A 23,294-nucleotide genomic window follows, 5' to 3' on the forward strand; every position below is an offset into this window, starting at 1 on the left:
TGAAGATTTAAAGCTATGGTGCATTTTGATTCAATGCTGAGTACAGCCTGAAGAACATATCGAGGATTAAAAAACTAATGTCACATCAGGACTTAGAAAAGCTTTTCCATGCTTTTATCTTTAGTAGACTTGACTGCTGCAATAGTGTATTCACAGGGCTGACAAAAAATCCATCAGAAAACTGCAGCTGATTCAGAACGCTGCTGCACGTGTCCTCACTAACATTAAAAGAGTGGATCACATCAGTCCGGTTCTGAAATCTTTACATTGGCTTCCAGTCGGCCAAATAATTGATTTGAAAGTACTATTGCTAGTTTTTAAATCATTACATGGTTTGGGACCAAAGTATATTGTTGAACTCCTACATAATTACGAGCCATCAATGACGTGCCTCAGGTCTTCTGGGACGGGTCTGCTATCGGTTCCGAGAGTAAAAACAAAACATGGAGAGGCAGCATTTAGCTATTATGCTCCGACAATCTGGAACAAACTACCCAAATCATGCACGTCCACAGAAACGCTTACTATTTTTAAATTGAGACTAAAAACATCTTTGCCGCTGCTTTTAATTGAGCTGCTCATATTCGCACTACAGTAGGCCTATGCCTTTTAAACGTATTGTATACCTGTGGTGTTTATTTTACTTATTTTATTATATTTGCTTTGTAATGCCTGTTGTAAAATGCCATTATATGTGTGTTTTTACTGTATGTATTCCTAAAAGGTATTTTAATTTGTTTTGTAAAGCTCTTTGAATTGTCGCGTACAGAAAAGTGCTATATAAATAAACTTCCCTGCCTTGCCTTGCCTTACAGCCAAACTTGACAGTCTCTTCTCTGTCATTGTAGACCGCAAATACCTCATTCCTTCCGTCTACTTGGATCCGAAATGCTTCTCGTTTTGCCCTGTCCCCCCGTTCAAAGGAAATCGCCGCCAATCATATTTCCAGGCTTGCGCCAGGGCCGGGGAAGGGGTTACAAGGCGCGTCTTGTGCTGCATTCACTTGCACTCGGACATTAGAGATTTTCTCTCATAAATGCCCGATGAGCAACAACTTTTCTTTCAAAACAAAGCTACCAACTGGGGTGGCAGCTGGGGTGGCAAGCCATTTTTCTGAGGTGGCAGCTGCCACCCCGTGCCAACCTGTAAAACCGCCACTGGTGGACATGTAAGAGACAACAGAGACTACATCTCCTATGTTTCAAGTAACACTGTCTTCCCCAAAAAAACATCTGATTTACAGCCTTCTCTTCTCAATGTAAGATTTTTCCAAAACTCTCTAGCATTGTTGTTATCATTTGTGTGTAGTTGAAAGCAAGCATCAGCTGTCTGTTTTCACAAATGAAGAGGTAAACTGACCGATGGCTAGATTTCAGAAAAAATGTTCCCGAACCTCAATAACCTGCGAACCTCTTGTGCAAACAGATGAGAGGAAACAAGGACACAGGGGAGGAGAAGGAAGAACACAATAATAAGACAGAGAGAGGCAGAGAAGACGAAGGATTAATTCAGTCTGACAGTCAGTGAGTAAGGATAAAGCGTCACCCTTCCTGTGTAGATGGGATACTCTCCACTCGCTTTTTACCTCCTTCTACGCTCCTGTTTCTCTCTTTTAAGATCTCTCGTGCTCCTCTCAATTCTTCTCCCAACATCACTCACTGTTTCTCCCCCCCTGTCTCCCTCTCAGGCAAACGTCCAGACTCCCTGCCGACAAAACCGATCAGCTTGTATTAATCTCTCTCTCCCCCTCTCTCTCTCTCTCTCTCTCTCTCTCTCTCTCTCTCTCTCTCTCTCTCTCTCTCTCTCTCTCCCTCTCTCTCTCTCTCTCTCACACTCTCTCTCTCTCTCAAAAAGCAATTGCTTGACAGCAAGGCAGGTCACACTAGGCAGACTAACACACACACACACACACACACACACACACACACACACACACACACACACACACACACACGCACACGCACACACACACACACACACACACACACACACACACACACACACACACACACACACACACACACACACACACACACACGCACACACACACACAGGGAGGCAAAGCCATGGCTTGCATGCACATGCGCAGACTGACAGACAGAGAATACACAGCATCCCACACACACACAACACACGCACACACACAAACACACACATAAAAGTGATATAGCGTAACTTGCATGCACAAAGAAAGGAAAGATATTTGCCCACAAAAATTGGATGAACCAGTAGGAATGCCTTACATGGTGCAAAGGCAAATTGAGACATAAATCATTTTTCATTTGAATAATACACATACACCACGTTCAGGTAAGAGTTTACTCTGACGCTGTCACTGTAGCGCCCCCTGCTGTGCTACTGTTTTGTAGAGTGATATTGTGAGGTTTTGTTTTTTTACAGAAAGGAAGAATTAAATCATTTTACAAATGGCTGGATTTTTTGTCAAAGGGTTTGATTTCACATCTCCAGATATGTATTTTGCCACCATCCCCCAGTGTATTCATTTCCTCCACTCAATACTCCTTTGGGCAAATAACACTAATTACTCCAATACCTCTTCTTATCCATTTTCTCCTCCTCTACCTCCTTTTACCATCATTGGTCATCAAAAAGAAATACAATAACATGTACATATCAATTGCTACATTGTAATAATGCTATGGACCAGAGCGTATTGCGCTGACCTCCACCACTTCTCGATTCCTGCTAACTTTTTCATTAGCAAGAATTCTGTCAATCTGCGACCTGCATGTTCGCGTCAGTCAGCACTTCATTTTTGTGAGATGTGTTAGTTTATCCCAGAGGCCAGGGTTTTCTTTTGTGACAATAACTGATTTTCCAGCATCTCTAGGAATCTTAAGAATAAAAAGCGTTAAGAACTGATTTGCTCTTCTCTGGTAAAAGGTGAATGCAGGAAACATGATTCCAACAGGTCTCTTCCAAAAAAACATTGGACATTTTGTTGGTATCAAGACAGCAATGCACAATGTCCAAGCGTCAGGACGGCCTTGAAGTGAGAGCAAGTTGTCTGGTCTTTCCAAAAGCCTCCACTATCCCTTACCTCTCTTTTACTCGACTCCTTTTCTTCCATTGCCTCATTCAAAGGACACCCTGGTAGCAGAAGAGGGAGTGATGGTGGAGGTGAGGAAGATGAATAAACGCCCTGTGACTTCCTAACAGGGTCTGGATCAGTCCACCAGGCTCAGGACTGTCTCCCTGCAGTATCAGCAGGGATTAATGGCTCTGGCATGAACTTCTGGAGACTTCCCCAAGGATTTTTAGCAAATATCTAACCCCGTAGACTTTTTAGACTGAATAGCCCATAATTCATAGCAACAGTGTCATCTGTAAATGGGAACACTGGGGAAGTATCCAATAAATGTGAGTACATCAGGATTACCCTGCACTATAAAAAAAGATCGTAATTTTACAGGAAATAACTGTACATTTTAATTATTTAATTATATATATACAGAGTAATTATCATGTTTTTTTAAATAACTTGCAAAATCCTGTAAAATGACAGATATTAACTATAAATTAACAACCCAAAACATTATTTTAAGTATTTTGACAATAACAACAAATAACGTTTTTTTCCTTTTTTTTTATACAGTAAATTTACTATATAATATTTACAGTATTTTTGCCCTTTCAGAAAATACATACAGATGTACGTACAATAAAAAGTATTATCTGTAATTAAATATGTAACTCGTAATATAAAAGTGTATTACTATTATAATTACTTCTTTGTAATTTTAAGGTAAACATAAAACTGTAAAAAAAAGCGTCAAATTAAAAAAACGAAAAATTTAAGTAAAACATTTTTACATAAATTATTTTCTCAATATTCGATTGAATCCACAACAAACACAAAATATCCAATGTTGAAACACAAGTAAATAAATATGTTCTCATTAAATTCCTAACTTACTATATTGTAAACATCTACAGTTGACAATATCATTAAAAAAAAAAAAAAAAAGTATAGAAAGTGGAGAAATCTCTGCAGGGAGGACCAAGGTTTAAAACACACACTGTTATTTACTCAACAATAAGTCACAGTTATCCTTGTTTTATGTATGTGTTCTGTTGCTGTGTTTTTTTTCCATTGGTCAATATACAGTAATAAGCCTTAGTTTTAGGGTATAATGTATGGTTTTCGAATTCTGGGCGACAGCAAGAGTTATGGCACTTGAAATAGAATTCAGCCAAAACACGGCAGACAAGTTAGGCATGTTTGGAATGAGTCCACAACACTCCTGATTGGTTAATATAAACGTAATCGAAGAAACCTGCCAATGAGAACTGTCCGCGCCTGTCGTTCACATTTGAAACATCCACGTCAGTTTGAGCGGGTCTCCTCCTGCGAGCTACAGCTGTCTATATGTCTGCTGCAGGAGTTTATGGATGGATTAATATCGGGATCGTTTTACATCTACACATTAAATATGAGTATCGGGACGTCAACAAAGAACAGAAGACTTGAGATCTGGTGAGTCCTGCAACTGTAATGGAGTTAAATATGTATTTAGATAATCCTTAGTTTGTGAATTTTTAATTTTTAATTTAAGGTTACGTTTCTTCTTCTAGTTAGCTGAGTTTATTCCCGTTAAGTTGCTATGCATCATTAATAGGTTGTTAAATGTTAAGAAGCCCTGAGATACTGTTTCTTGCAAGAATCTAGTTTGTTAATGTTTAGTAGCCAACAGCTAGCATAGCATAAACAGCTAACCACTAACATTCGGCTAATCAGTACTTGCTAGTTAGCTCTTCTCTATATATTACAAACTAACATGACTAGCTAATGTCACACTGTGTGAACTAAAATACTTTTTGTATTACTACATCATACATGCTTGGTCCAAATCACTGCTAAAATTAATTATTTTTGAAAATGTATAGTAAAGAAACACTCAGCCATGCATGAAATAACATACATAGCAAAATAATACGGGTAATGTTTGACCCATGTTGTGCCTTAGAAGTGTAGTGATAAAAAAATGATTTTTATTCAAAAAGTAAGAGGGAAAAATAGAATTGGTGTTGATCCAAAACAGGTTAATTGAGGAATCCTGAATGGTTAAAGTAATTTATTGCAAAGATATTTACAATTAAAACTAATTTGGGTCACTTTTGACACATGTTGGTTGTATGTTGTGTAACAAAGGGTTAACATGACAGCTGTGATGTTCACTCTTTTGACAGAGCACCAGTGGACAGTGAGGACTATGGAAGAGAATATGTGACGGCTTTGTGTGGAAAGCTGCTGACACCAGCCTGTGTCCCTCTCATCAGTCTCTCCATCTATCTCTCCCAGCTATTCTTCCATCTTGCAGATGAAAATACTTTGATATGTGAGTAATAACTAACTTGTGTCTAACATAATATTGAATGTAGTTTAGTAAAGTATTTAAAAATACCCCACATTGTACAGGACAATCAGACCTTGTTCAACAAAGATCATCAGATAATTGTTTTGTCTTTGAGGTACAGCCGCAGCAGAGAGTCTGAGTTTGAAGAAAACACTAACATTTTATTTAGTGTTGTTTAATCAATCAATATTTACTGGTCTTGAATTTCTTCACTGGATTACAAAATGCTCAAATCTTATTGTACAGAGACATTATGCAGATTTAATCACCTGAAGATGAAAATATAGATTCAGCGATATTATATGTACAATTTTAAGGAAATAGACTGTTAGTGGTATTGACCGAAGCCCCGCAGCTGTAGCTAGGCGTTGCTAATGAAACTCAAGTGCTCAATTTGTTGGTTTTTCTTTTTTATTAAGAATTGACCTCGCATATCTTCCTCTACGAAATCCCAGTTGTACTTTGCTAAAACAGAGTGCCTGGGAGGGTGCGTTTGATTGTTCCCACCCTTACCTCATTTATGGACTAGGTCATGTTAGACAAGCAATCCAAAGTGGTTAGTTTTAGGGTAAGCTCCATTGTTTTATTTTTTATTTATTCACTTTAAGAGAAAGGGATTTCAGAAACAAGTCTCACAAGTTTGGCTCGAGGTAAAATTAACAAAAGCCCTCTGTTCTTGCAGACTATGTTCCCCCCTTCTAAACTTATGAAATAATCAATGCCCTTGGGATGCTCTCAATAACGTGTGTGTGTGTGTGTGTGTGTGTGTGTGTGTGTGTGTGTGTGTGTGTGTGTGTGTGTGTGTGTGTGTGTGTGTCTTCCATGTTTACACTTATATACCTAGGCATATGTTAAAATAGAAATGTGCAAGAGTTTGTCTCTTTGAATTTATTTTGCTGAGCACTGAAATTATCATTTCAACCCAATGTGTTTGTGTGTATTTTAATTCAAAAAAAATTATTCTTATAGTTTAAAATAATAAATAAATATTTACAATTTAGAATGCTAGCATATTAAATGTAACCAACACATTACAGTTGAACAAATGTGAAAATGTTATCATGTTTGCCCTTGTGTGTTAACATTATTGCAATCAGTTGGTATAACTTTCCTAAAAACAAAAACTCAATAATATTTTAACAGTTTACTCTTCCATTATGATATTACTACCTTTATTAGGTCTCCTCGGAGTGGAGTAGATCCTGAGATTAGCGGCAATTTTTACTTAATCTGGAGTCTTATCCTGAATCAAATTGAAGTGAGTGATACTAATTGGTTGACACACTTAGCTATCATACTTTAATATTTGTTGGTCTCTTCCAAATATTCCTCAATGTTTTTTGTGCACATGATGTAGCACTGCTGCTAACATGGGTAGCGTTATTCCTCTAGATAAGCAGTGACATTTGTAGGTGTGTTAGCATGTGTGTAACAGTTTGTAAAACACTGGGTCTGTCCTCAGTCTCTCACTGTAATAATCACATCATCGTCCTGTCCTTTCCACAGCATCTCCCCCTCAAAGTCCAGCATCTTGTGTTTGCGGCAGCGCAGAGCGATGCCCACCACCTTATCTGAGATCTTCACGTAGCGGTCAAAGAGGCGGCCAAAGGTTATGATGGTTCTCCCCTCCTTGTCTTTAATGCCCATGTCTTTGATAATCCACACCATTTCCTCCATCTCCCTGTGGACGTGTTTCTGGGCCCGGTCGCCCCTCTCCGCCGTCTTGGATCCGTCTTTGGGTCGCCCGTATCCGTCCTCGCCCTTGCGGACCCGCTGAGCCATGGCGTACTCGGGGTCGAACTCCTCACTGAAGGGGTTGAGCTTCTGGCCCACAATGTGCTGCTGAGACCACTGCTGCCAGCGGTTCTTGATATCACCTGTAGTTGTGATTTTCATCTGGAGATCAAAGAGGGCAGGCAAGTTAACTTCGGACTCCAACAAAGGGAAACGTATGTATAAATAATGTTGTCCATTAAAAAGGCACCTACATTTTAAAGATTCCTAATCGAAGTTGGTTCTACTGAATAACAATAAAAACACATGTGCTACAGCTGATGTACAACAATGGATGGATCAGGCTCAACATCTCAATAAAGCAATTTATAAGAATACCAGTTATAAACGCCTGAATCGATCCTTATACAAAATATTGGATGGGGATATCTCTAAACGTCACCTCCCCAGCTCTCTATGGTCCAAGAAAATTGTTTTATTTCCAAATGTTATTCAGGGGAGTGGAGCATGTGTGTTTATTAACAACATTTGTAGTAATAGTTGCGTTTGGTCTACCAAAAGACCATGATTTAAAGGTGACCTATCATGCAAAATGCACTTTTGTACGTCTTTTATACATGAATATGTGTCCCCGCTGTTCCAGGGAACTCACCAAGTGTCAGAAAACACAACCCTTTCTCTTTTCCTCCATACCCAAATTTCTTAAAAAGGGGCTGCAATGGATCTGATACGGACTGATCCAGATTTGAACACTTATGTGACGTCACAGAAGTGGCGCTATGGTTATTGGGCCAACTCCACCAATCAGGAGGAGACAGCCACGGACATTGCCGTTCGAAAGCGCTGGAGACGCTGTAGTACATATGCCAGGCCTGTAGATGGTGCTGTTCTCACAGAATCAGCCCATGCAAAGACAGTGTTGAATTGAGCGAAATGAGGAATGGCTAAAATGCATGATCTGTTTGGTATTTTGAAAAATAAAAAGTATAAATATGCCTTATATAGGTATGGTCCTACACTATATTATTCAAATATAGCATGATAGGTCCACTTTAAGGAGAAACACTTGGCTAATGCTGTTGGAATTTTACGTTTTTTTGACATTTTACAACATTTTCTGCTGACTTTAATTCGAACAAAGTCTAATTTTGTGTGGACTTATCCCCTGGACTTGCATATTTACAAGTCAAGACCAGGTATAAGACCAAGCAATGTTCAGCCACTATTGAAGTCGGTTAGCACTGATATTAGCACTAGATTACATTTTTCAATTGTTTCTGCTCGGCAAATGTAGCATTCTATGGAAAATATTTTTCTAGGACCATTGAAATTCCAAGAAGAAGACTACTACACATGATTTATATTCTTTTTAGGTAAACTCTTCTTTTGGAAGGAAAATAACCCTAATGACTTAAAAATGTAATCAGCCTTGATACCCCAACACTTAAATATAAAACAACTGTGTGGAGTTTGACAAAAAGGCTTTTACAAGGCAGCAGGTCTAATGCAAGATTCTAATGAGTTTCACTTTGGGAAATACAGGATCCACCGTTGACCCATACTGGCAGTTTCCAGTCAGGACATCTCAGCTTCCTGTGTATGCTATTCCCATATGTTTGGCTATTTTGCTAGTGTTTAAGCTTTTGTTAATATTTGGTCAACTTTTCCTTTTTTCGCTTCCTGTCCTTTAGACCTGCTTAACATTTTTGCATCAGACCCTATCTGTGTCTATATGTAAATGTTAACGATGCCCCTAAGTCTTAAAATAACCTCTTCACTAGAAGGTGTAATTGATCTGCTGCTTGGCCTTTGCTAGACATCCAGAAATATGCTCTAATGGAAATACTGTGTGTATGCTCATATAAACCAGCATGCACAAACATTTTATTTAACAACCGCGAGGATCAAGTGAAGGTTCTCAAACCTATTCTCTTGGAGATTGAAAGGCTTATAAGTTGATTTATAATACTTTTGTGGTTCATATCCTGGTTTATCATGGTATACTATCTGCAACATTTTGGCTATCGAGATTTGTAAAACAAAATAGATGTTATTAAAACTTTAAACTCTTCATCTCTTCTTTTCCCTCCATTCCTTCTTTTTTAGGTGTTGTTGTCATACTTTCTTTCGCTATACTTTCTTCATCACAATTTGTTCGACCCAATCTTTCATCTGTTGTCCTACCCTGACTCCCCCCCCCCCTACCTCCCTGCTCGTCCTCCCTGGGTGTGTTCCTCAGATTGCCAGGCCTTCAGATCAGTGTCACCATATCTCTTTGGTATTCGCGCTATGAAAAGTAAAGATGTGTCACAGAGGGACCTTTTACAAAACCATGTGAACCCTTAGTGCAGTGGTTCTCAAACTTTTTCTGTCAGGCCCCCCCTTTGGAGAAAAAAAGTCTGGCCCTCCCAACACAAATAGTCAGGCTCAGTGGCGGCGCCAGAGATTTCTTTTGGGGGTTCTGTGGGGTAGCTTGAAGTTTCATAGAGGGTGCCCAAACATTTAGGGTTTCCCATTAATGTACCGGGCGCTACAGTGGAATTTTCTACTGCAACACTCCCCACACAAATACACAGTGTACCCGCGACTGTTACAATGAAGGCTCGATAATCAGCTCACAGCATATAGGTGTAAGCAGGGGTCAAGTATTATTTTTATAGGTGGTGTGTGGAACTCACATAGGGGGGTCTGGGGGAGCTTGGGAAGATTTATTTTTAAATATTAAAGTTAAATGCATCAATCTGGTGCACTTTGAGAGCAAAATGAAGAGATCTATGGATACATCTCTCAACACCCATTTGAAACAGAACTGTAAACAGATTTACTTTTTCTTTATGGATATTTTACAAATCACCCTTTTAAACTTTATTCTTGTTTGTGTTATATAGTATTTCGTACCTGTTTTTCATTTATTCTCTTATTTTTTTATAACTATAATGATCATATAAACGTGTGCCTCGGAAATAATTGTTTCCATTAATGGTGACCAAAACATTTGAGACCCACCGAGATAACACTCAAGAGTCCTTTAGCTCATTGAGTCTCTCAGTCTGACTGGAGAGGACTCTCCTCCACTTTGTTGTTGAAAAAACTCCTTATATCCGTTAGCTTAGCTCGCTAGCACCAGAAGCTAACAACAACGATCTCCGGTACCGGTGCGCTCTCTCTCTCTCTCTCTCTCGCGCACACAAAATGGCTCGTTCCACACACACACACAAACACACACACACACACACACACACACACACACACACACACACACACACACACACACACAACCACACACACACACACACACACACACAGAGCCAAGCTTTAATGAAACACAGAGACCCAGACGTAATAGTACTGTACTGCATCATATTATTTTCGAATTAATAATTTTTCAAATTATGATTTTTTTTTTGTATCTTTTTTTTTTTTTTGTATAACCATTTTTCCTCCTGGTCTCTCTCGCCCCCCCTGGCATGCCTCTGCGCCCCCCAGGGGGTTAATTTAACTAAAATAAAAATATTAGGTTCAACTTAATATTATTGCTTTCAACTAACCTAATGCAGCAATCTAAAATGTGTTGACATAATGCATAAAGAATAAAGAATAAAGATCAATAAAGTTATTGAAATCAAATCTTTTTTCTCTGTCTCATTTATAATTTTTCTCTTAATGTTTGTGTAACAGTGTGTGTCTCTCATTTCTCTCCGTGTCCCTTCACCTAATTTCCCCCTCCCCGGCTCTTCAGACCTGAAGGTCAGGTAGCACGTTGCAGAGCATGACTATAATTGTTTTCATATATTCCATTGCGCAGTGTTCCAGCTTGTGTTTTTATGGGTTGGCCGCACTCTCTGGCGGCCTCCTCAACAAGTCCTTTATAGGAAAGATGTTTAGCATCAGAGTTATGCAACTGTTTTTCAGTTTGGTGTCCATGAGGGAGTTGGATGTCTTGACATCAATGCGATCTCTGCTTAAACTTGTTTATTCATGCTGTGGGACTTGTGTGGGAACATGTATGCTCTAATTTTAGGGTATTGGTCCTCCACTTTGTATTTTATTCAGGGACAGGAACATTGTGGTTGTATGAAAAGCAGGCAGGAGAAATTCGTAAGGGTCTGGTTTAAGCTTTAAAAGTGATTAAAGGGCAATACAACTGTAATCCGATTTTATAAGGTTTTATACAAGCCTGTCACCAACAACAATAACATGAGCAAATGACCAATTCTCTCACGACCTCTATCACAAAATAATAGGTTTATGTGTTGGCCAGAGATATTGACGTGTGTGGTCTTTTCCACAATCAGTCTGTATTCATGTTATTTTCTGCACAAACCTCGAAAAGGGACATCTAGCAGCTTTGACCCAGCCATATTTATATTTTTGATATTCATCACTTTTAAAAGTTGTTAATGTGTAAGCAAACAACTGCCAATCTTGCTAAGGGAATACCATACATTTATATTTATTTGGAGTTGGGTTTTTGTTACCTGACACATTGTATTCCAACATTCGTTGTATGTTTTCAATTCACTGATGTTTGGGTTTAAGTGGCTAATTTCTCCATTATGTTCGGTTAACTATACTGGGCAGGAACATTTGTATATAACTTGCTGAATACTTGGCTTAAATTGTAGAGACTGTTTACCTAAAACAATAGGATAAAAGGGGCTAAAAGGATCTGTAGAGATGGGTTTATATGATCTGTTCATTACTGTGAGGGACCCCTTCTCCTTAGACGATCCATGGTTAATATAAAAAACAATGCTTGGTGTAGTTTTACATTTCAATGTTGATATTTGGTAACTTTGGTAATGTGTTTGCATCCACTTTCCAATCTTTGTGACTAAGCACTCTACCTTGGGCCTGTTGGTCTGTTTCTTGCTCAGGATGTCGACCAGTTCAGTTTTTGATTCGCTGTTGTCGCTGAGCCCCGCCTCCTCTCCCAGCCCGCTGTCCTCCGTGTCCAAACTGCTGCTCCTGGACCCCAGCTTCATGTCCTGCAGCAGACGCATCTTGTCTCGGATGCTTCCGTCAGCAGCGGTCTGTAGCGCCCTCATCTGGCGCCTCCTTGTCGGCGACTCATTACCCAGGAAAGGCTTGCTTTCTTCAGGCCCTGCTTCCATCTTCCCTCGGATGGCGTTTACCACGGAGCTGCTGCTGCACTCGCTGCGTTTTGGCTGCACGGACTTGGCCACAGAACCGGTCCGGATGCCACTGCTGTCGCTAGCATCGGCTGTGAACACTCGAGGAGGGTTGGTGAGCTTGACCTCCCGGCTGCACGCTTTTTCGTCCACCCCTTCGACAGAATCCGGCATCCATCCGCTGGGGATGGCGTCCTGTATGTCGGAGTGTTCGGTGGCCCAGCCCTGCCAACTCTTAGCCAAGTTGGCCACCATAGCGGCACATTTTATTTTCCGTACGGCCCGTTTGAAAGCCTGGGGCTCCTGTGGGGAAACTGTGCTGGTCCCACCGCTGCTCATTGTAACAGGATACCAGAAGAGCTTCCAGAAATTGGTATTTCTCTTGTCTTGTGTTTTTCCGATTGGTAAAGTCTTGCAGGGTGTATTGTGACAATTCCTGGAGTTGTCTTCCAAATTTTTGAATCTCTTTTGGGTGAAAAGAGTTGACGTAAATCTTGCTTTTCTTTGAGCAAATACTCAGTTATTGGTTCCAAATGAAGACTTCAATATTGGAAACTCATCGCTTGAAACTTCCAGGTGATCACAGACAAAAACGTAGCCTTTAAAGCCGTTGTGGACGTCCACAGAAGGTTAGGACTCTTTCCAGATTGTCAGTCGGTCAGTGGGTGAGCTGCTGGTGTGAAGAGTGCAAAGACTTTGACTTTAATCCCAGCTGAAGCCCAACACCAGCCTTTAAATAGGGTGAGGGTCGTAAAGGAAGTGATGCTGCACCGTGGCCACGTGAGACAGGAAAGTCCAGTGTCAACATTCTCACAAGTTCCCACACACACACACACAGACACACACACACAGACACACACGCACGCACGCACGCACGCACGCACGCACGCACGCACGCACGCACACACACACACACACACACACACACACACACACACACACACTGAGGAGTGGAATTTCTCCCAGGGAACAGGTGCCAGTGTTTTTAGCGACTGGGGTTTCTGTCACACAAAAAATAGGTTGAAAAACAAACAGGCTTTTGCTCTGAGTCAGAGTGTGAGTGTGTGTGTTCATTGTGTATATATAGCGATGTTTTCATTCAAATATGCAATTTTCCTTTATTGAACAAAACAATGTACTTTAATCACTTTGATGGCAGTGTCAGTGTGCATTTCTAGATTGGGGGTCACATGAAAAGCATCTGAGCGTGTGTGTGTGCGTGTGTGTGTGTGTGTCCGTGCATGTGAAGCGTTCAGTCTGTGTTTATCTGTGAGTATGTAAGTGAGACATTCTGGCTCATGGCTCTCGGTGATGGATGCAATTAAAGTGAGTCAATATTGGCTTCAAAAGCAAAATTACTCATTTGTTCTCAGCCCTTATCTGATATATGACGTAGTTAATTTTTTTCATTAATTATATTTGTGTTGCTTGTTGGCTGGTTTCACTGAATATTGTTCTGCTGGGGTCTTGGTATGTTATTTGCCATGTAATCAATCAGTTATTCTTTTTTACTTATGTGTCATGCTGAGCATTTGGCCCATGCCACATTATTATTATTATTATTATTATTATTATTATTATGTAATATAACGGCTATCATTGCCAATACACATCATTCAAACATGAATATATTTAACATTTAATTTAGCCTATTATTACATGCTGATGGTAACTTTAAAACAACATTTCAATGGGCTAAAGATCAAATAATGATGGTGGCCATCATGGGCAAACGCGCTACAATCAATCAATCAATCAATCAATGTTTATTTATATAGCCCAATATCACAAATGTTACATTTGTCTTAGTGGTCTTCACAGTTTGTACAGAATATCAGTATGACAACACGACACCCTCTGTCCTTAGACCCTCACATCTTACAAGGAAAAACTTCCGGAGAAAACCCACAGTTTAAAGGGGAACATGGGAGAAACCTCAGGGAGAGCAACAGAGGAGGGATCCCTCTCCCAGGACGGACAGACGTGCAATAGATGCCGTGTGTAAATCGAAAAGATAATACATTTACAACATAGGTAGACCAAATGTTTGGAAATGCATGTGTCTATAGAAGATGAATCCACGAGGATGTCAGCAATCTTGTGGGAGCCATCAGGGAAGTAGTATGGTGAGAGTCAGGCAGGACCGCAGAGAAAGGTTCAGCCACGACTCGAAGTCCAGGACTCAGATCCAGAACTCAGGATCCAGGACACACGACCACAGCAACAGGATTACATTACATTACATGTCACTTGTTACACGCTTTTATCCAAAGCGACATACATACTCAGTACTGTGAACAAACGGCCGGAATCACTGCCGGGCTTACTGTACATTATGAGATGCTGACCCGGAGGTCGACGGCCGGAACACTACCACTAAACATTGCCGACACGCTGGTCGATGACCTGCGATGCAGGGTTAAACATTACATAGATGAACACTACCACTAAAATGCATAAATACCAGGTTAGAGAGATCTTTGGATGGCCGCACGGCGCTGATGTCCGGGCGAATGTAGAATGTGAAGGCAGAGGAGGACCACCGTCCGGCTGTTGTAGGGATGAGGAAGAATTACCTTGATTGCGGCAGGGTTGCTGCACCTATCCTGAACAAAGCCCTGAAATGCTATTAAGACACCACCACCAGTTATATGCATGTTTATCATAGGTAAACTGGAGAGATCTTGGATTGCCGGCACAAGCCGATGTCCAGGCAAAGAGGGAGATGTAGAAAATGTAATGCAGCTGTTAGCTTGAGTACAATGATGCATGAATATCATACCCTGGCTTATCATAAGCCATGTGAGCATGAAACCAAATATAAATTAAGTGCAATATGTGCAGCATAAAATGATGTATGCTTAGGTAAATACTGAAACATGTCCCATGATATAGGACTAGTTTAATTAGCAGTTTAATTATGTCATGGTGAGACATAGATGCTGATGTGCTTGATTGGGTGATTAGACTGTCTTCTATCATCTTACATGAACTTCTCTTTGTCCCTGAAGGGAACTTCCCAAAACCACGGATGGGGCAGCATCCGTGAATAAAAGAAAGAAGCCTCATTGAGTGTCTTAGTGAGTAGATACGGCAGCTGCTAATGTGTGGCGTTAATGGGGGTAGGGGGGTGACGGTTCGAAAGATTATCTGCCACGTGGTTCCTGGCGCAAGGTAGTGGCAAAGCTGCGGTTGCGCCTGGGGCATACAGACCTCGGATGAGCATCCTTGCAGGAACTGCAGATGTGGAGGAATGTACAATATGGGTGGAAGCAAACATTTTTGTTAAAGTTATTACAAATCTTCTTGTCTTGCCTATGCTGCACCTGACGGCTTTGACTATTATTCCCGGAAAATGGGGTGGGGAAGACTCTATGCCCGGAGAGAGGCACTGAAGGGCAGAAAGGGGAGGTGTGGCACTGCGCCCGCAGCTGTTGCACGTAGCGACTTGATGGCCACCGGTAGCCATCACGAGCAGCTCGGTGTCCAGCACGGACCAATCCAGGCGAACGTTGTGATGGGCTAAGTGAAGCGCTGCTTTGCTTGAAAAATGTAAATACTGACTGAAGGAGGAGCTGGCAGGGCGGAAGCCAGGGAGTGAGAGGGAGCTACCGCTTGTGAATGTAAAAGACCCTGACCCGGCATAAACCCTGGCGGCACCGAAGCAGAAAACCCGGCCTTGTTCACTGAAGAGGTTGAAGCTCCGGCAGGGCCCTTTTCCATGGACTGGAGGGCGAGCGTCGATTAGCAGCAAGGAGCTTGCCAGAGATTGCAGGGTGTTTGCTAAGCTATCATCTGTGAGGGGCTGGTTTCTGGTGCTCCCGGGTTGGTCGGCGCTTGGGTGAGCCTGGGAAAGGGGAGGATTTTTTAGACGAGCGAGCTCGTGGAGGGCTCAACTTCCTTGTCCTTTTTCCCCTGCGGTTGCGCCCTCGCCCTGATCTCTCGGGAGAGCTGGCTTGAGCTGCTGGCTTGGGTTGGGGGATCGCGTCGGAGACTTGGTCCGAGAGCTCCCGAGGCTGGGAGAGAGGGAGATCTGGGGCCGCAGAAATGCCCTGCTGCAGTAGATGGGAGAAGAGGAAGTCTGCCTCTGCTGTACGTGAGCCGCCGCGGGAAGCCAGACGGGTGCTCATGCGCCGGTGGCTTGAGGAGTTGGAAGCTACTTCTGGAGGTACGTCGGAGCCAGGATCAAGATCCTTTCGAAAAAGGTTTGTTGTCGGAAAAACCTGAGTTAGACATCTTGAGGTTATATATTCCTGAGTGTTTAACGGAAGAGGAATATTAGTGTACTACCAGTTGCGTATTGTCACATGAAATGACAGCTGACAAGAGGGAAGAGCAGATATAAAGGGATTAGTGGGTGCAACGATAGGCTTGTGAGAATGTAGAGAGGAGTGATTGGTTAGCTGGGGAGTGACGCCCCCGATCACTTAATGAGGTAGGAGAGGGTAAAGAAGTGACGTGAAATATGAATGAAGAGCTTGGTCTTCCTGCGTGAACTTGCGCTTAGCTTCATTTGGCCAACTTTAAAGCCCCTGAACGTCAATAAGTGCTAGCTTTGTGCGTCACTTTTTAGTGTCCCCTGGTTACCGTTGTGTTTTGAGCTTCTTCCAGCGTTTTTTCATTTGTAGTGTTTTGTTAACCTCTCAAGCACGGCGGTCCCCCCAGTGGACCTCCCCCCCCCACAATCTTTTTTTCGAGACTGTGTCTCAGGGCTTCTTAACATTTATGAAACTATTAATGTGTAGCACCAGTATAACGGGGAGAATCTCAGCTAACTGAAGATATGAACACTTTTTACCAAAACTAAACACAAGGGTAATACCAAGCCTCTGAATAAGCACTAAGCGAAAAAATGCTGACGCACTTTAGCACAGAACTCAAAATAAAGATACCCTTATTACTTATCGAAACTGCACATACAATATGTGACCCGCTTTATCGAAATCAGTCGGAAGTCGCAACGGCTCATTTCAAAATAAACGTGGATTTGCGTAAAAAACATTTTTTTCGGGGTTCGGGTGTTTTGTTGGATTTTAAACAAACAAAGTATTGGCTTTCAGAATATGAAACTTTTATTTCCAAACTCACACGATAAATACATTCTTTAAGATTGTAAAGGGAAGATGACAGGCAATCTGCTCTTCCGCAGCGCCGCCCCCCCTCCCTCCGGCTGACATTATGAATGTAAGCATAGAGTAATCATAAATAACACGGCAGGGTCCGTTACAGTTTGTTTTCATCTGATTTCAATTAAACAAAGTCTTGGCTTTCAGAATATTAAACTTGTTTCGGCAAATTCAGATGATAAATACAACTTTGAAGCTTGTAACGGCATAATTACAAGCGGAGAACGGAGTAACTTAACGTCACAGCAGGCATAACAACAGCCGGTGATTCTCATGAGGGTTTTCCCCTTGAAACAAACGCAATACACACAAACACAAAATTACACAAACACACACACACGTATACACACACACACTCGCGAGCTTCTCCCAGACCAGTAATCCAAACAAAATATCTTCCCTCAGTAGTATTTTGATAATTTGCTCCGCTAATAATCAATCAGATCGATGGATTCCATAGAAGAGAAAACTTTGAAGACCTTTTTCTCAAAATGATGACTCGGTGACAGTCATTATATAATGTGACTTATAAAACGGACAAGTCAAATCAAGCAATCTAATTGGTTCTTAGCCGTGATATACTGAGCGTATACCATGGGTAGAATTGTAAGTTACTTTTCACAACAAGTCAGTATCCCTCCGCGTCTACGAAAAACAGTATACCGATTGCCTGAAACTTGTCAGTTTTATAAATATATTTGCATTTCTTCAGTTACGAAACAAACTTACAAAGCCTAATATGGAAACATTTAAGATTAACTTCGACCTCCGGGGGGTCTTACTATGGAGGAGTGGATTGAGCAGTGCCTATCTCAAGAAAGCACCTAAACGACGACATGCAGAGCTACGTGAAGAGCAGGTAGACCAACTGGAAAAGTAGCACCATTCCAAAGCTTTCTGATGCGGGTCTTGAAACAAAGCAGAGAAATTATGACCGTTAGTGGCCACAGGCTGAGAAAGCTCTCTCCAAAGCTACTGGAAGCCCAATATCTGGGACCGGAGAAAGTGGAGAAATATTCTCGCCACGCCAAGCAACAGCCTAGAACAACCTCAACCTATACAAGTGACCACGTAAGCCATGCTACTGATGCTGGACAGTTTTTCAGTGGCTGCACAATAAACGGCAACATACACATTAATGTAAATAAACAACCAAATAATGGATCAACGCTCTCTGTCTAATATGTTCGATAGCTGTTAGTGTTGTTGCATAGCAACCACCTCGCACTATGTTTGTGCAGAAGGCAACGGAGGGACTATTTTATTTTGATCATCATTATTTATGAATAAAAACTATTTCAATTAGAGTGTGTATTTTTCTTTCATATTGCCACACTTGGTAACCGTTTTATAAAAGCAATAGCTCACTTCAGGCCGTGATATATGCTCATTATATCACAGCTAAGGGGTTTGTCGACCCTCCGCTTCGTGTCGGGCCGAACCACGCCCCTTAGCTGTGATATAATGAGCATATACCACGGCCTGTCGTGAGCTATTGCTTAAATATTTCGCTTAATATTTGTAGTACAAAAACAATCCTGATATCATTAGAAAGCTATGAATAGCCTCTTTCCAGCAGTGTATACAACTCAAAATGTGCCTTTGGGTCAATGCGACTGATTTCGATAGAGCAGGTCATATATATCCGATTAAAGCTGAGACTCCACAGATTATTTAAGCATAGTATCATCACTAAGCGATCCAAACTCGCGACAGGGGAAGCAAACACAGACATCACAACACCTACCTTTACGGAGCTTTTACAGGAGATCGTCAAACCGTAGCTGGGGTTGATCGTAGCTGATCAAAATAAATGTTCTTTGGCATTAAAACGAGACAAAACATGAATGAATCGGTTAATCCATAGGTTGATAATGTATCTGTGGCTTTGAAGCAATTTTTTATAATCCATAAATCAATTTTTATGTAAAAATCGGAGCAAAAAAGTTAGTTGCTAATGGTAGCCACCAGAGTTATCGCAGCTTCCGGTTTTGGCTACGCGTCACTCTCACTCCTTATTTGTTCATGTGTTGGTGTGTGTAGAACTTCCCCTCGATTCCATTGGCTCTAAGAGATTTAATTCGTCAAAATCGACCAAGGGGGTCCAGAGATATGGAAAATTCACCCAAATGACCCCAGAAGTGTTTTTTTTTCTAAATCTCTCTAAAAAGGTAAAATCTCACTTGTTTTGCATCAATCTTGATACAGGGTACTTATTATACGTTGTACTTTGGATTCGTAAAGCTTTTAGTCTACCTTACCATCATCCAAGGGTAGTATTCACTATAAGTAAAAAATAACTTTTGGACGGACACTATAATTTACAGTTTTTTACTATGTTCAATCTGAATTTTCTTTAAAATAAAAAACATCAATATTGATTCTGACTCTTCTACATCCAACTCACAGGTGTATCATTACTTTGAGAAAAAAGATTATTAATGTAACCCTTTTAGAAGGGAAGATATGGTAATTTGTTCTGGGAATGTCGTTTTCGAGCCCTAGACCTGAAAAACAGGCTCAGTGCTTAACAGGTTAATGCAGCGCTTTTGTTTCAGGGGTTATGAAGATGTTTCTTCATTTGCAATTTGTATCGCACATTTGTTTTTTTATTAGGGCTGTTTTTGTTAGGGCTGTCAAGTTAACGCGTTAATAACGTGTTAACGCAAAAAACAATTAACGCCACTAATTATTTTAACGCGATTAACGCATGTGTATTTTTTTTCCTCGGCAACCCCGTAGTTTCAGAGCCCATCGAGCTTAAAATACCATCTACAAGCTGATGCTGACAGCCACGCTCCTGCCGCCCGCTTGTGGCAGACCACACTTCCACGCTCACCGGCAGGCCCTGACTGGCTATTGGGAGGACCGGGAGGGTTTGTGTATGTGTGGCCCGAGCGAGCGAGAGAGAGACCTTAGGTGTATTGTTGTTGTTAGCATCTGGTGCAGCGTCCAGGCAGCTCCCGTTCGAGCATATGCCTTGAGTTGCACATAGCTCCAACGATCCATCACAGTGTCTCTATACACACACACACACGCACACACGCACACACACACGCACACACACACACACACACACACACACACACACACACACACACACACACCATTTGTATTGTATTATTGTATGAGAGAGGTTCCAGGTTGAATTGAGGCGAATATTTGTAATGTTCAGAGGTTGTTGTGTTTAATATTCATGACAATATTTGTCATTGTTCAAATGATAATAAACATTAGCATAAAGCATATTTGTCCACTCATATGTTGATAAGAGTATTAAAAACTTGAAAAATATTCCTCTAAGGTACATTTAGAACAGATAAAAAATGTGCGATTAATTTGCGATTAATCGCGATTAACTATGGACAATCATGCGATTAATTGTGATTAAATATTTTAATCGACTGACAGCCCTAGTTTTCATATTTGCATCGTTTTTGAAACTGCAGCGCGTTTCTCTTAATGTAAGTGTTTTGGGCCGTTGTGGCGCGTTTGCACGTGTCGGCCCCCGTAGGAGGTTGGACAATAAACAGCAGGGGGAAAAAATAAAAGCTATGTCTTTGAGCATCTTCCATATTTACAATACACTTTCTGAGCCACATATTCTAAATCATGAACATGGTACATCAAAGAGATCATGTTACTATTGATTGTTAAATTCCCTGAATATTCAGACTTTTCAACATGTCTTCAAAGATTTTGTATTTTGTATTCAAGTTATCTCAAACGGTGCATTTCTCCCAGTAGATAATCAGACGCATCTCTACTGTTATTTTAATAAACTGACTGCGTCTCTATGTTAATGTGAAATTAGTTTGTTTGCGTTTGTAATGAATAAAGAAGCGATACTTTTCCATAAATCTAATGAACTAATGATTTATTTTTCAGCACATACCCCAGAGATTTGCTGTCATAGGGCTTGTTACATAATATGTAAATGGGGATCTAAGTTTCTTCTTGGAAAAACTCATTAGCGACTTTCATTATAATGAGCACAGGGGAAAGTGTGTTAAAAACAGCAACATTAATATGGATTGAGTGACAGATTGACAGAGAGATTTATGGTGCAATGAATGATTAATATACCACATGCTGTTATTAGTGTTCATATTGTATTAGGTTGTGTCTTTAAACCAGGGGTGGGGAACCTTTTTCCTCTCAAGGGCCATTTCAATTTTTACAACATCCTTCGAGGGCCGTACAAATGATTGAACTCAACGTCTGCTTAAAAAACTCAAATCACAGGCCATTCATTTCGCGTTTCTTTCATGCTGTGCAAAGAAAAAGCAACCTCTTAATCCAGATATTTGACCATGACCCGCGCATTCATGCACCGTGGCATGACCACCAAAACAGAAAGATATGGAAACAAGATGTGTGCAAATGTATTTAGTTTCATATCCATGTGGACATGATCTAGGGGGGTTTGGGGGCATGCACCACCATGAAGATGTTTTTTAAATGTTGAAGTTAAAAGCATCAATCTGGTGCACTTTGAGAGCAACATGAAGAGATCTATGGATACATCTCTCAACACCCATATGAAACAGAACTATAAGCAGATTTGTTTCTTGATGGATATTTTACAAATCAATTCCCTTTTAAACTGTATTCTTGTTTATTAATAACAACCTTTTTTTACTGTCATATTAGTATTGTATAACTGTTTACTTTATTCTCTTATTTTTCTATAACTATAATGATCATATAAAGATGTGCCTTTACCTCACTGGTTGGAGAAAAAGCTTCTTATATTCGTTAGCATAGCTGGCTAACCAGATGCTAATAACAACAACGTTATTGTCTGTATGATCAGTATGACAGATCGCCACTGGGCTTTCAACTAAAGACACAGCCACGCAAAAACTGCGGCATGTGTACAGCTCCTTGTGGGTATTGCAATTTGTGAAGTCCCGGCCCGGAGCCGCATTCTGGTGCTCTCCGTTAGAACTACACTCCAGTCAGACGAGACATATACCACGTGATGACACGTTAGGCTCGTGTTGTGTTCAAGGACCCTGACCTTGGCCAGGAAAAACAAGCTTGTTTAATTATTTTGCGGTCTAGATTTCTTGAATTTTTTTCTTTTTTGCGTGTGTTTATAAATTACCCCGAGGGCCGTACCAAATGGTCTCGCGGGCCGTATACGGCCCGGAGGCCGGAGGTTCCCCACCCCTGCTTTAAACTATGGTTCTACTGTAATCTCTTTAATTATTTGTTATTTCTGCTGTTGTCATTATGCATATATACAGACAATACTAAGTCATGTTAATTAAAAAATAAAAAGACCACTGCAGCAGTATCAGTTTCTCTGGATCTCCTATTTATCGGTATGTTTTGGAGTAAAATGAATTTTTATTTTATTCTACAAACTACTGACAACATTTCTCTGTGTTGGAATCATAGCCTGTATATATAAATGGACGTAGTGTCCGTGACGTCACCCATAGGATTCTGCAGAGTTGCAAAGAAGCCCTTAGTAGGCGGAGTCGGCCACTAACGGCTCGACAGCGACGTCAGAGTCTAATCCCGCCTGCTCCAAATAACGGCAAAGAGTCGGAGCCGAGGCGGGACCTGCTGCCTCCGAACTGGAAGTAAACAGAGCTAGCTCAGGCTAAGAAGCTAAGCTAACATGAAATACATGCATACCAAGTTACTGCTAACAGTGTAGTTCCCATACATAAACGTTACATTCATAATCAAATGAGACAATCTGCAAGAGAACTAGCTATATTTTGTTATTCTTAATGCTTGTCATTCACACGTTAAGAAAATAAGTACCGATACATAGCAGAACAATTGTGGCGATGTTCACTTTCAACTCAACTCAACTCAACTTTATTTATTAAGCCCTTTTCAAAACAGCCGGAGCTGAAACAAAGTGCTGTACACGCCATAAAAAACAAAAACAAAACAACAATAAA

General features: G+C 40.9%; 1 protein-coding gene across 1 annotated transcript; it reads right to left on the reverse strand.

The window, feature by feature from the left end:
• Positions 1 to 5,081: 5,081 nt before the first annotated feature.
• abraa (actin binding Rho activating protein a) lies at positions 5,082 to 12,968 on the reverse strand. Its single transcript, XM_079682057.1, has 2 exons — positions 11,960 to 12,968; positions 5,082 to 7,274 (listed from the first exon to the last, which is right to left on the reverse strand). The coding sequence occupies exons 1-2, from the start codon at positions 12,581 to 12,583 to the stop codon at positions 6,837 to 6,839; spliced, it is 1,062 nt and encodes a 353-aa protein (XP_079538183.1). The 5' UTR covers positions 12,584 to 12,968; the 3' UTR covers positions 5,082 to 6,836.
• Positions 12,969 to 23,294: the final 10,326 nt, after the last annotated feature.

The sequence above is a fragment of the Notothenia rossii genome (assembly GCF_949606895.1).
Source record: "Notothenia rossii genome assembly, chromosome: 5".
Classification (NCBI taxonomy): domain Eukaryota; kingdom Metazoa; phylum Chordata; class Actinopteri; order Perciformes; family Nototheniidae; genus Notothenia; species Notothenia rossii.

What these genes read in the sequence shown, in the direction of transcription:
- abraa (XM_079682057.1), bottom strand. Translation starts at nt 12,583, where the DNA reads ATGAGCAGCGGTGGGACCAGCACAGTTTCCCCACAGGAGCCCCAGGCT. An exon ending in AACAGACCAACAGGCCCAAG is followed by an intron (nt 7,275 to 11,959) that starts GTAGAGTGCTTA and finishes TTTGATCTCCAG; the next exon opens with ATGAAAATCACAACTACAGG.